General features: G+C 33.9%; 1 protein-coding gene and 1 long non-coding RNA gene across 4 annotated transcripts; both read right to left on the reverse strand.

Annotated features, from left to right (window-relative positions):
- Positions 1-2,789: 2,789 nt before the first annotated feature.
- LOC140179658 (protein FAR-RED IMPAIRED RESPONSE 1-like) lies at positions 2,790-8,715 on the reverse strand. Of its 2 annotated transcripts, XR_011873400.1 has the most exons (4): positions 8,338-8,715; positions 5,631-5,690; positions 4,305-5,530; positions 2,790-4,181 (listed from the first exon to the last, which is right to left on the reverse strand). XR_011873400.1 is itself a non-coding variant. In XM_072219135.1 (3 exons), the coding sequence occupies exons 1-3, from the start codon at positions 6,535-6,537 to the stop codon at positions 5,078-5,080; spliced, it is 636 nt and encodes a 211-aa protein (XP_072075236.1). In that variant the 5' UTR covers positions 6,538-7,875; the 3' UTR covers positions 4,763-5,077. The 2 variants fall into 2 exon arrangements, 1 of the variants encoding a protein (XP_072075236.1); XM_072219135.1 differs by lacking the exons at positions 2,790-4,181; positions 8,338-8,715 and adding an exon at positions 6,415-7,875 and having other exon boundaries at positions 4,763-5,530.
- Positions 8,716-9,775: 1,060 nt separating this feature from the next.
- LOC140179659 (uncharacterized) lies at positions 9,776-12,833 on the reverse strand. Of its 2 annotated transcripts, none has more exons than XR_011873402.1 (8): positions 12,317-12,833; positions 12,054-12,154; positions 11,890-11,959; positions 11,635-11,817; positions 11,379-11,503; positions 11,101-11,215; positions 10,171-10,222; positions 9,776-10,064 (listed from the first exon to the last, which is right to left on the reverse strand). It is a non-coding gene; the product is annotated as an uncharacterized lncRNA (long non-coding RNA). The 2 variants fall into 2 exon arrangements; XR_011873401.1 differs by having other exon boundaries at positions 11,635-11,821.
- Positions 12,834-13,755: the final 922 nt, after the last annotated feature.

The following is a 13,755-nucleotide window of genomic DNA, read 5'->3' on the forward strand; positions in this document are numbered from 1 at the left end:
TTTGGTTCAATCGGTTCAATTGGAAATCGACAGTATTTACAGTTTGACTCAGAAAAAACGTCATTTTAAAAAATCGTTATAAAATTGTTAAATTGGATGAAAATTGACCAATTGAACTAGATCAAAACCCAGTTGATTTTTATAAACGACGTCATTTTTGTTTTTATTAAAAAAAAAGAAAATTGAAAAAAAAAACGCAGCAGTTTTATTGCGTCTTCATTTTCTCAATCTTATTCTCAATTCCTCACTCTCTTCTTAGTCTCACTCTCACCTTCAGAAAACTTGCCTTTTCCTCTCTAAGAAAGAAAAGAATAGAAAAATCCTAACTTCCATTGCTGCTGTCAAGAGGGGACAGATTTGGAATGGCAGGGACAGCAGATCCGAAAATGCGTAAGGACAAACAACGCGAAGAGATGGCAGACTCGAAATGACGCAAAGCTGGCGAATTTGGAACGGTGATAATACAGTGGTGGTTCTTTAAGGCTTGAACACAACGCTTGATTTGCACATCTTTTTTCTCTTTCTGAAAAAATGAAATATCCTTGTTTATGTGCAATATACGAGTGTGCGGCCCCTGCTATTTGAATGAAAGAGAGATAGGATAACAATTGAATAATATAGTGATATATAAGGTTTCTTTTCTTTTAGAAGTTTAGTCTTATGTTGCACATGGGCTGGAGTATTGAGCCCAATAAACTCCTTTTTTAATCTTTTCATTAAGATTTTGTTTATCAAGACAAAAAAAAGTTTTTTTATAACAAAAATTTTACTTTTTTTATAATCCTGCTACATTACTAACACCATTTCTGTCAATATCTGCTAACTCTTATTTATAATTATGTTTAATGGAGGTGTCTTTGTGGATGTATCTAATAAAAATATCTTTTTTATAGCTATGTTTAATAGAAGTGTCTTTATAGATATATTTTTTGGATGTGTCTCTTTATATATATGTGTTTAAAATATAATAACTAATCATTGTTGGCAATAAGTTGGCAGATAATATGTTAGTACCTTATACTTTTCCCTTTTTTATTATTATAATTTATATATGTATTTAAAATATTAATATAAATAAATTATATTACACATATTTTAAAATAAATATATATTTAAAGATATATTGTATTTAAAACAAAACTAAAATAATTAAAATTTAAAAATTCTTAATAAATTTAGTTGAAATTTAAAAGTTATAAGCTACTAATAGATTTTAACCAAATGATTATAATTATAATATAACACTTATAAAAATTATAGTCAAAAGATTATAATTTAACATAGTGATTACTAAAATAAGAATATCATTTAATTATTTGTATTTTTTGTATTTATTTATTATGTTATATATTATTTTATTATAATTTAGTTATTTCAGTTGATCACAGTTGAATTAATTAAACTATTATATTAATAAGGACAACACTAGATAACCAATGACTTATCTGACCAACATTAACAACGGCCTTTAAAAGTGGCCCATTTCAATTAAAATACACTATACCTTAATTTTTTTCCAAATCCTAATTTTAACCATCCCAATTTTTACCAATCCAAATCAGCAACCCCTTTTTTGACCTAGCAGTCAAATCGTCTCCCCTACCCCCAAAATTGAGCATGCATTCCTTTATGAGAGTATTCACCGCCATCGCTCCTCCTTCAACTTGAACAGCTGACCGAACTTAAGGCCTTCTCACCGCCAGATTGTATCCGTCCCTCCTCTACACTGATGCCGTCAATCTTTGCGCCTCACTCGTGCAGCCATGGAGCTGCCATCGTCGTGTAGGAGACACTCATCCCCGCCCACGTGACCCGCCCCGGCGCTGTCGCACATCGCCGTCCGCGCCGTCCGAGTCCTTCGTTGCTGCAACGGTCGTCTGCGTCCCCCGCGCCACCCACATCCCAACTGAAGTCCCAGTCTTGCTGGCGTCTCGTCTCCATGTTAGTAGCCTTATTTGGTCAATGAAAGGCTATCTCTGTCTTTACTGCTTAGATATTCACAAAAGTGTTTAGTTGATTATTTCTTTCGAACCGTTGTGTTGCTTGTGGTTATTGATAAATTTGTTTGACTTTCATAAGTGTGAATAAACATAGTGACATGTTAATGTTGTTGAATAGCCCTTTTTTTGTCGTCTTGTTTTTTAACGGTTGACTGAATAATATGTGCTGTTCCTGGGTATTAGGAAGCCACGAATTGGTTTTAAGCACGTTTTTTTGATGAATTTGTTTCCTAGAAGTGTGAGTTGGTTATGCAATTTAAATGGGATGGTTACTTCACTATGGAATGGATGGTTGAAATTTTTACCAAGAAAGTGAAATTTGTTCAAGTCTTAAGATCTAATTTTTGCTTCAGTTAGGTAACCAACCATTATGTCAGATGTGAATACTCATTCAATTTAACGGTGGCCTATGTTTGATTTTTTATGAATATTGTTTAAGTTGTTTGATATGGTTACTTTCGGAATAATCTGCAAGCCAATTTCTAATGTTACAAAACCATCCACTATCCTACTGAATCGAACATCCACATTAAAATACTTCTAACTGATCACACAACTATACTATTCAAAATTACCATCTGGGTACCAACATAAATAAACATATGCTAGCCCACAGAAACGAACATCCGAGTTAAAATACTTGTAATTGAAGCCTTGCCTATTCTAAATAACCATCTGGGTACAAGAAGAAATAACCATCTACTATCTTACTAAATCGAACATTCACAATAAAATACTTCTAACTAATCGCACACAATAAACCGATACTATTTAGAATAACCTTCTGGGTAACAATAAAAATAAACATCCGCTATCCTATTAAATCAAACATCCAGGTTAACAACAAGCCAAAAGAGTTAGAACAACAAGCCAAACTCAGAATACCAGTTTCATATACATTTGACCATCAAACAACTTGCACAACAAAATAACCATCAAACATAAATATTGAGTTGGAACAACTAACAAAAAAGGAGCTCTAATGTAACATAACAGATTCACTATCCAAAATAGTCTAGGTATTGCCGAAAGAGTTTAATAGGGACATGAATCCACCAACTCCTTGCAGACCAATCTGTCGAGCGGGAGCATCCAAATCTATATTTTCGCAGGATTCTACACGATTATCCTGAAAGAAACAAACTCAAACGAAAAAAAAAGTCACTTATTAATCAACTATGAACTAAATGTGAAGCTTTAAATTAATTACGATACTTATCTGGTCTGAATTCTTCCGCTTTCTCTGCATGGATTGCTTGATTGACTTTTCCATCTCATATCTGAGTCTTTTACCTTTTGGCCGACCCTTCGTAGTTACCTTTGATGGGCATTGAATGTCCCCTGTGGCCACCACAGGAAAAATCTCTGTGGCGATGCTAGTGTGTGCATCAGCGACAGCCTTATTCCGCATCTTGGCACGGTAATCAACTAGCTTGACCCTTGCATCATCTAGAGCAGCATGCAACATGGCTGCTTCATCGTCTCCATTCACAAATTCCTGTGCAACATTGTAGAAATGTGCACACAATCCTCTGAATAAGTTATGGCTCTCATCTGAACGTCTCACATTGTGGCTACTCTTAATATAGGTGTGCTTGCGCTTTATTTTCTTGCTCCAACGACGAAGAACATAGCATGAAGGCACTTTATTCACTTTGTAAGATGAAAGCACTACAAGACAGTGGCAACACAACACACTTGCACTCTCGAACAAGTTGCCCTCACATCAAACCTCGTGAGTCAAACGGTCGAAATGGACGTTGTACGTAACATACCGGGTCTTCTCATAGGCTAGTATTTCTTGTTCCACTTTTACCCAGGCCGAGTCACCTTGTTCATTAACAGCACGAATATTGCAATCAGCCTTCATGCCAAAATCTGTTTGGACATTCCTAAACATGTCGTTGGTGTAATCTTGTTGAAATTGTCGCTCGACGGCTGAGCTAGTTGCACATGGGATTAATCCTTTCGAGTCTGCAGCATCGTCCTCTAGTTCCTTCTGCTCCTTGTTTTCAAGCACATTGTCGTACTCTTGGACGAACTGAACCAAGCTAGTCTTGCAATGTAAGTATCCACCAAAGAATCAGTGCATACTCTCACTCCTTTGCGTACTCTTCATAGAAGCCCAAAATTGACCCTTGAAAAATATCGGCACCCACATGCGTCGATCATCAAATAGGTCTACACAAAACAAACCACCCAACAACAGAAACCCGCATTAGGAACGGATTTTCAGAACAAAATACAAGATCAGTACAACATCTAAGCAATGACAATACATGATTTGACTTAAAAGACACGAACCTGATAGCCATTTGTTGTGATGTAGGTCAAACTTGTCAACGAATGCAACCCAACCATCCTCGAAAGCCTCAACCGACGGAGAGTTCCATATAATGTACTTCAGCTCGGCATTCAACTTGTTGAACCTATCATAACCACCGAGCTTATACGGTATCTTTTTCGTTATATGCTATATGCACCAACGGTGGCATGTATGGGTAGGACCTTCCTAATTACACCAAACATGGACCTGCACTTGTTTGTGATGATACCATGCGGTGCAGTTCCCATGCACTTCAGCCATTGCATGAACACCTACTCGAAACTAGGGATCTCCTCACTGCCTAGCAAAGCACAGCCTAACAAAGTAGACTTACCATGGTGGTTCACACCAACGAAAGTGGCGAACGGCAAACCATGCCTAAAGTAAAAACAACCACATTTATTAACATCCAACTAATACAAAATACCACAAAAAGTAAACAACGTCAACATAAATATATTTTATTGATTCGTACTGTATGTGGTATCAAATGACACCACGTCTCCATAGTATTCATAAGAAGCCCTGCACCGTGCATCCACCCACACCGCACTCCTAAATTTGTAATCATCGTCCACATTTACTACATAGAAGAAGTTCGGATTCATCTCCTTCATTCGCATGAAGTGATCCAGCATCTCCTTGACATCGACGTTGACATTAGTGAATCGGAGTCTTGATGAGATGTAGTTCCTGACATCCTTCTCGGAGAAGTCTCGGTTCGACGGCCCACCAATCTCGTTAGCCAATGCTAGAAATATCTTGTCGGGTCGAATGCCCGCCTCATCATTAACCTCTCAATCATGCATTTTCCGTGCATGGTCAACTCTTTATTCTCGTGGTAATGCACCGCCTTTCTAGTTGAACATGGGTGCGAGTGCCTCAACTCAACCTTCAGCAAAACCCAATCCTGCTTCTCCCTGTCAAAATTTGCATATACCCTTGCTCTGCACTCCACAGCTGCAACCATGTTCTTCCGTGTGGGTGCTTTGACACAAGATCCACGGAAACCCTCCCGATTACAATGAATAGATTGGTTAATCGGTTCCTTAGTCATCCTGTCATAATTTGTGTTCCTTATCTTACTTACAAAACCTACTTTCTTTGCATAGGTTGCATAAAAATCTTGGGCCAGCTTCAAATGATTAAACTGCATTTCAACTCTTGGTATTTCATCTTCGGCAAGGCAACTATGATCTAGTAACTGGAATCAGTTCAATACAAACATCATTCGATGAACATGAGGATTAATGGTTGATTCAAAACATGAGGTTAAAAAAATATCAATATACTAGTGTCCAAACCTCATCAACAAGATTCGTGTCATCACTTCCAAACTCATTAATGTTCGTACAGTCTATTGCCTACAATCAAATATACACAACCAAACAAAAACAAACAAACTAATTAGATATGGTACTATTAAACAGAGTCATCTAAAAATATTTAATTCACACTTTTTCAAAGCATATCATTAAAATTTTATTATTATACAAGACTTAACAGAAATCATAATAATGAGAAGTATACTCATACAAAATTCTCACAAAACTAGTTAGTCTTATATTAATTAATTAATTATATAGCACGCATGGGTTTGCCACCTATAAAACACACCTACACAACCTAAACCAATTTTTTTTGTGCTTTGAAAAGTCAAAAAACTCATTATTAGCTTCTGTACCCTTTTCCTTTTCCTTACATATGTAGCCAGTTTTTTGTTTGTGCATGCATGGCATGGGAGCATAGGAATAGAATTCAAAACAATCTAATAACAACCATGAGCAATGTTTAGATTTTAACAATAAACCTATAATGAATCAAGTTCAGTATAACATATTAAAAAGGTAACATAATAATTTATCGAATCAAAAAAATAAATGGCTCATCTTCATCCTCTTTAGAAATTGATATATGATTTATCAATTATCACCCTTGAACTAATTCCTATATGGCAGAACCAGAACACCATAAAAAAAAATTTTTGGAATGAATACCATCAATTTTTAAGAATGTTGGGCTTAGATTAGCCATCTTATTTATATGAAAATAAACATACGTCTTATACTACCAATATACATTACGTACCTTATTAGACTTTTTACCTTCAACATCCCAAAAATTGAGAAGATTGTCACTTGAATGGATGGTATTGCCATTGGTGAAGGATGCTGGGGAATGAGAAACCGGTTCACCAAAATGGGACTCCATTAAAAGCGCTATAAGAGGTTATGTAATCTTGAAACGGCAACCACAACTCTCCCTTGTATTTTGGTCGGATCAGCCGAAGACGATGCGGGGGTGACGATGACCACATTGGGCTTCGATGGACTGCACGGTTCTACTGAATCGGCAGTGGGAAGAAAAACCAAATTTAGGAGACGACTGACTGTTTGGCGGATGGGGTAGAAGGTAGTGGCGACGGCTGCGGAGGTGCGTCGATGGCTTGAGTTCGGCTGGGGGAGTGTGCAGCGAGAGAAGATAAGCTAGTTGGAGAGTCAATGTGAAAATTCTTATTTTTTTGAATTTTAAATTTGATTATTATTATATCTTAATTATTAATACCACTAATTAAATTTAATATTAATTTACTTTTTTAATCGTATTATTGACATTATTCAATAATTTTATTGGTTACCTATATTTTTCCTATCAATAAATTAGTAATTAGATGATCAATTCAGTTCTCAAAACCTTGGTTACATTTGAAAGTTGACTAACAACAAACAACTTCATGATCAATATTGTCCATAACTTGAAGATACTTCCACATGTTCACTTACAGTGCCACCAATCTTCTCTCAACATCAACACCACCCGAGAATAGGGAAGGAGAAGGGATTGGGAGACTGTGAGTAAGGATAAAGAGTATTGGAAATTGGGAATAAGATAAGGTAAGACTTAGAAATTGAAAAAAAAAAAGAGATTGAATAAATAGTTTAAAATTTTTTAATAATTTTTTAAGATTTAAGTAGTTTTCTTTATTAATATCTATCTTAGTTTAATTTTTTTTATTAAATTTGTCAATGCTATAATTTATGTGGTTTAATTTAGTACTTTATTCATAGTTTAATACATTTTACGCATAATTTTTTTTTAAATTTTTACTTTTATTTCCTCATGTGAAGTTTTAAAATATTTGTTAACAAACTTCTTAAATTAACATTTTGGATGAATTACTTCTTTGTTTCTTATTATTTTATCTTGACTTTTTTTTCACAATATATCTGTCATTCTTTTTCTTTATCCAAAGAATTATTACTACTTATACTTAGTCTATAAAAACATTTAAAAATATTTTATTATTTTCAGCTTCATTAGTTAATTAAGAGTTATTTAGTAATACTATTTTTAGATTACACATAAACTCATGTTTCTAACAATTACATGTTCTAAATGACAAGTAAAGAAGTATAGAGAATGGGGAAAAAAACCAAGAGTTTGATATAGACAAGAGACAAGCCTGGATAATGTTAAATAATAATTTGCAAAAGAAAATTACCTTTCCAATTTCCACATTAGCCTCCATCCCGGTCCCTTATAAACACCAATATATATTTTAATATGCATAACACGGCCGCATTTATTTTAGGCTATCTAACTTTTGCCTAACATGCAGCATAAACTCTCACACATTCAATTAAATTTAACAAACCTTACTTTACCAAAGATATATAGTATAGCAGAAATTCTAAGGTGCAAATCATCATACATCATCATATCATAACGTGACAAAAATCCCACACTATAAAAAATAAAATCCATTCAACCACCCTTTATTCCCACAACCTTAATTGATTCTCTTTCAATCCAAGGACAAATCCTTTCATTTCCATTCTCTTCCAAATTTCATCACATACCCCATACAGAAAATAAGAACAAAAGAAAATAAAAAAAATTCATTAGAAGAACAACACAACTACACAAGCAGTTGTAAGAATGAATTCGATCTGCATATCTAACTGTATCAATGACACACGTGATTCTCACATTCGTGCCAACTATACGAACCTGTATAAGTGGCCGGAATCAGATGTAGAGTTTGTTAGGTCGTTGAGCCACGAGGGTAGGAGGAGATGCCACGTGTACGGTCAGGATCACCCGAAGGTGGTGGATAGCATCTCATGTAGGCAGATGTACCTTAGGAGCTACCAGTTTTCAAGGAAGGAGAGTGTCCCTCAAAAGACAAAAAGGTGTTTTAGGAGGGTGAAGGAGAGAGTAACACGTGGCAACCATGGTGGTTGGAGGAACAACTGCAGAAAGAGGATTATTGGTAGACACCATGGTAGGAGGAACAAGTGTCTGGTTTGGAGGAGACTGAAGCAAATTTCGTGTGCTGCTTTGTTTAGGATATTCAAGAAGTTATTGTCTTTTGCTGCCAGTGTAGATGTTGTGAAGTGGGGAGATTGATTACTTTTTGTTTCCCAAATATTTTTTTTATTAATTTAAGGTTGTGGTTTCCAATTTGATCTTTTTAAAATTTTTATTTATTTATTTAACTTTCTGGTGCAATTTTCTTTCTCTAATCTATTTTTTGTGGGTTCGGTTTGCTGACCATGTGAATGTGAATGTGAATGTGAGGATATTTAAATGGAAATTCATCTTCACACTTGACAAGTGTTTCATTTTTTGTGTTAATTTATGATCATGTTTGGTGTTAACAAAAAATCAACCATTAAATCAGTTATTAATAATTTCATATAAAATATATATATTAAAATATAAAATACATATTAAAATAAATTAAATAATATAATTTATACACAAATACATAAAAATAATTTTTTTTTGAGCACATAATACTTTTGGTTAATTTCTCACTATTAATTTAAATTTAAGAATAAATCCCTAAATTGGTTCTACAAATTTTTGGGTTGAATATTTTGGTTTTTGACATTTTTATTCTCTAAAAATCTTCCAAAATTATTCTTGTCAAATAAATTAGTCTATCAATTACTTTCAATTAAATTTTTAATATATGTATTGAACAAATAATTTGCTAACAAATTTTAATACAAGACGATTAGGTTTTAAAAAATATTACTCTAAGACAAATTACTCTCCTTTTAAATTCACTACAAGAAAACATTTCTGAATGCATGGCAGAAAACTGAAAAAAGCATGGTGAAAATATTGTCACGCTTTTTGAGCTAATGGCACTCTTTTAAAAATGTCACATCTGCAAACATGTCGATTATTTTATTGCTACGCTTTATTTTTTGCCACACTTTTAAAATTACCACACTTAAAAACGTAGTCATGAGAGATATGACCACACTTTCAAAGCGTAGCAATAGCGAGAGATACGGCCACACTTTTTAAACGTGGGTATATCTTTATCAAATTAAAAAAAAATCCTGGTATATCCTTATCAAATTAAATGAACAGAACATAGCAAAACCTGTTTGCAACCACCAAAAACAATATTTGAAAACAAAGTCAAGCAGCAGGTCAAACAATTTTACATCATTTAGAAAAATCTGTAGTCATATTGGGGATACAAAATTACGAACTAATGTTACAATCTTCAAATGATTAAAATAATCCATTAGGAAAAACAGTATGATAAAACAAGATATAAAAGAGCATGATGAAGCAGACTATGAGACAATCTTAAGCAATAATCAATTTTTGGTATAGTATTGGATAGTAAAATTTTCAGAATCCCTCAATAATTTATTTAGATTCAGAGCTTTAAGTCCGTGCAATTCCTTCCCTGCCGCTATCAAGCCTATTGTCTGTTCAATTCAATAAATAAAGGGTTATGCTCCAGCCACCCAAAAAAGGTATCCAGGGACAATAGAATCTCAAGGATTAAGTTACAAAGCAAAAGGAAATGCTTGCCTGTGCAGCACTGCTTGATGGATCTCCCTCACTGGCACTGCATTTACATGGCCTATATAGCAGCAATAATCCATCAATTTCCATGACTCAAGGAATGAAGATTAGCAGCAAGAGAGTACATTACATGGCAAGACAACCTTGGTACCAAAGCAACAACCAAACTTCATATAAAGCAAAGAAAAGAAAAGATAAGAAAAGATAAGAAAAGAAAAGAAAAGAAATGAGCCTGCTGAAACCAGTATCAATGACTATCAAACAAGGATAACCACTCTAGCCTAAATTTTTGTAATCTGCCAAATTCAGTTTATCAAACAAATCAGATAACTCAACATATTTTCATAGGAATGAAATCTTAATAATATATTCTCCAAATCTTTCACAGCCATCATTGCTTTTTTTAATTAGCTTTTGATATATATATATATATATATATATATATATATATATATATATATATATATATATATATATATTAGTAATAGACAATAACAACTACTATCAAAGTAAATAACAACTACTATCAAACAAAAAAAAAAATTACCACTAGCTCTATATCCCTCTTCTAATGCTAAATATCTAGTTCTAATTATTATTGCCGAAACATTGAGTCAAAGAATGAACGGAGCCAGCGAAAATAAGCCTAGCTAGAAAAAGAACTTATTGCTTACTTTGTTAGTTAAATTATTTTGATTCGCAATCAGACATACAACGAATAGAGGATCCTAAGAAATTTCATTAGTCAAAAACTGTTTGTATGAAAAATAGAGAGAAGAAAATCCTCTACTTTCGTTCTAATCAAAGATCAATGCAATAAAATCATGTATTTATGTCAATGGCATTAGATTTAAGTTCACTACCTTGCTGAGTTACTTGTATATATTCCTACATTAACAAGAAAAAGAATAAAATTATTTTTATCTACAAACAAACCTGAGTCTCAGCTGAATTCAAACCAGCAGAAAATGGCTTCACTCATCATCTCTGAATCCTTTTAGACCAGCAACAATGCCATTCATGGCGACAGAATCATCCCAGGGCGCGAACTCTGTGATGAAAAGCAACTTCGATCAAAAAATGCTTTTTAAGTATTATTCATCATAACATTTAAACCAAAACTTGGATATTTTAACAGACATCTTAGAGCTATTAATTTATCAATATTTGAACAGTTTGAAAGAAATAATAAATGGAAAATGTTGCACATATACCGTTTAGGATTTATCCCAGCAGCTGCAACATACAGATCAAGCTTCCCAATGGATTGCCATTTCCATGAACTCCAATCTCCAAGTCCCAAAATTCTGCTCCCATCAATAACAACAACCATATCAACCTGAAAAGAACATAAAAAAAGATGTCTCATTATTAAAATGTTGAAATGCATCATTGTTCATCACTATTGTGCATACAAGGTTGAGCTTCAATTTGAAAGAAATAATAAAACCATCGCAGATAAATATATACCTTATACACTCAACATGATGCAGTTTGTAGTGAGTTTTCCATCGGTTGGCCAATCAATTCTATGTAGTGAGTTTGTAGCATCGTGCACTCCTGAATCCACAGTACTTCTCGCAGATAAAAACACAAGGAACTTTCCATTTGGGTTGGTCGAAATTCCAAAATGATCGTCATAGTTTTAGGCACCTACCTTCTCAATAATTGAGCCTTATTCAATTATCAAAAAGAAAAAAAAGAAGAAAAAACATACAAACATACCTGAATCTTGGAAAGAGGGCACAGCTTACGATTCGAGTAAGGTTCAGTATATGCCATTCTTTGAGTTGAGCTACATGAAAAGAAATATGTACTAGTATCTAGAAGGATTTAAAAGAGGGAGAATTTAGAAGATATTATTACTAATTATTACTAAAGTGACTTACTTGATCTCTTGTTCATTAGATTTTGAGTCATGATGGGGTGTTCTAACTGCAAGGTTCCCTCAAGCACAGAACTCCATCACCAAGTACGCACATCCATCATACTAAAGTAGAAATAAGAAATCGCGAAAGTTTAAATAACAATAATAAAATGATCCTTCAATTATGCAACAAAGAATTGATTTTTTCAAAATATTTCACTTTAATTTAAAAAATAAGAAAAAAGGCATTCAAATAAGAGGGAACCAAAATTAAAAAACAAGAACCTGGAAGAAATCAAGGAGGCGAACGATGTTGGGGTGGTTGACGGAGGACAAGAAATTGAGCTCGCAGTGGAACGATGACTTAAGGCGAAGGTTGAGTTTGGAGAGGAACACCTGTTTCACTGCCACCTCTTCGCCGGTGCCTCTGTGCTCCGCCCTCCACACCACCGAGAACGACCCATTTCCGATCTTCCGCTTCAGAATGATGTCCTTTACTCTTACCGATTCACTCTCTTCTTCCATTCCTGTTGATAGTGATAGAACTGCTGCTGCTTCTTTGATGGAGAAGAGCGCCACGGTAGGGACTCGCGACTTGGCGCCGAGGAACGCGCCACTGCCGCGGATTGCGTGAGAAGGATGGCGGGGCAGGAGAACGGCATCGCGGATGGAGGTGGACGGAGGGACGCGCTACGGTCTACGACTCTACCGATGGAGGGAGGGAGGTGCTATGGAGGAGAATGGAGATTTCTGAGAATAGGGTTTAGGGACCAGGGAGGGACTGAGAGAGTGACTCTCAAATAGTTAAAAGTTAAAAGTTGATTTTTTTTTATGTTGTTTGGATGAAAAGAAAATAGATAAAAAAAATAAGAGTAATTTTTTTGTTTAAATAAAAAAAAATTATAACCAAATAAAATTATATTAATATCTTTATCTATATTATATATAAATTATAATATATTAATGTATTTAAATTATTTTTTAATAAAAAAATTATTCCAATTGTATTTCAGAATTTTAATATATTATTTGGTGGAAACTTAAGTGCAGTCGACTTTACGTGAAGTTAATAACTGAGAGCCGTTAGATGATTTGACTGATTTGACTAAATTTTCATCTAACGGTTTTTAACTATCAACTTCACGTAAAGTCGACTGCACCTGAGTTTTCACCATATTATTTATGTTAACAATAAAATTTTTTGAATTTATTCTTTTTTATTGTCTTTTAAATATCATAAATAAAAAGATGTATCATTGTTTTTTAAATATATACAAATAAATAATTTTCTAAAAGAATAATAAAAATTACTCATAGTTACATCATTAATCTCCTTAATCATATTTAAAAAAAGTTTCACTAAATCGCATTTACAAAATAAATTACTATTAGAAGTGGCTACTATTTCTTTCTTACTATGTGCAACAAACAAACATATACAATTTTTATAACAGAAAAGCTATTTATGTAAAAATTACATGGATAGTATCCAAGCAACTTTCACTCCATGCCCCACACCCCCGTTTGTTTTACACGCGCCTCTTATAACTTATATAACGAATCTTTATTTTGCGTTATCAACGTTTCTCAACGTAAACCTTTTCATACAACGTAAACCTCTTTTGCGTTTTTTTTCTTCTTCTTCTTCTTCAACCTAATTAAATTTGTTGTTCTCCTCTTTCGCATTTTTCTTCTCTCATTATGGATCTGGATTGATTCAATGC

The sequence above is a fragment of the Arachis hypogaea genome, chromosome 2, assembly GCF_003086295.3.
Source record: "Arachis hypogaea cultivar Tifrunner chromosome 2, arahy.Tifrunner.gnm2.J5K5, whole genome shotgun sequence".
Lineage (NCBI taxonomy): Eukaryota > Viridiplantae > Streptophyta > Magnoliopsida > Fabales > Fabaceae > Arachis > Arachis hypogaea.

Coding starts and splice junctions, on each gene's coding strand:
- LOC140179658 (XM_072219135.1), bottom strand. CDS start 6,537: ATGGAGTCCCATTTTGGTGAACCGGTTTCTCATTCCCCAGCATCCTTC. Junction 5,691..6,414: donor AAGGTAAAAAGTCTAATAAG/GTACGTAATGTA, acceptor ATTTGATTGTAG/GCAATAGACTGTACGAACAT. Junction 5,531..5,630: donor ACACGAATCTTGTTGATGAG/GTTTGGACACTA, acceptor AACTGATTCCAG/TTACTAGATCATAGTTGCCT.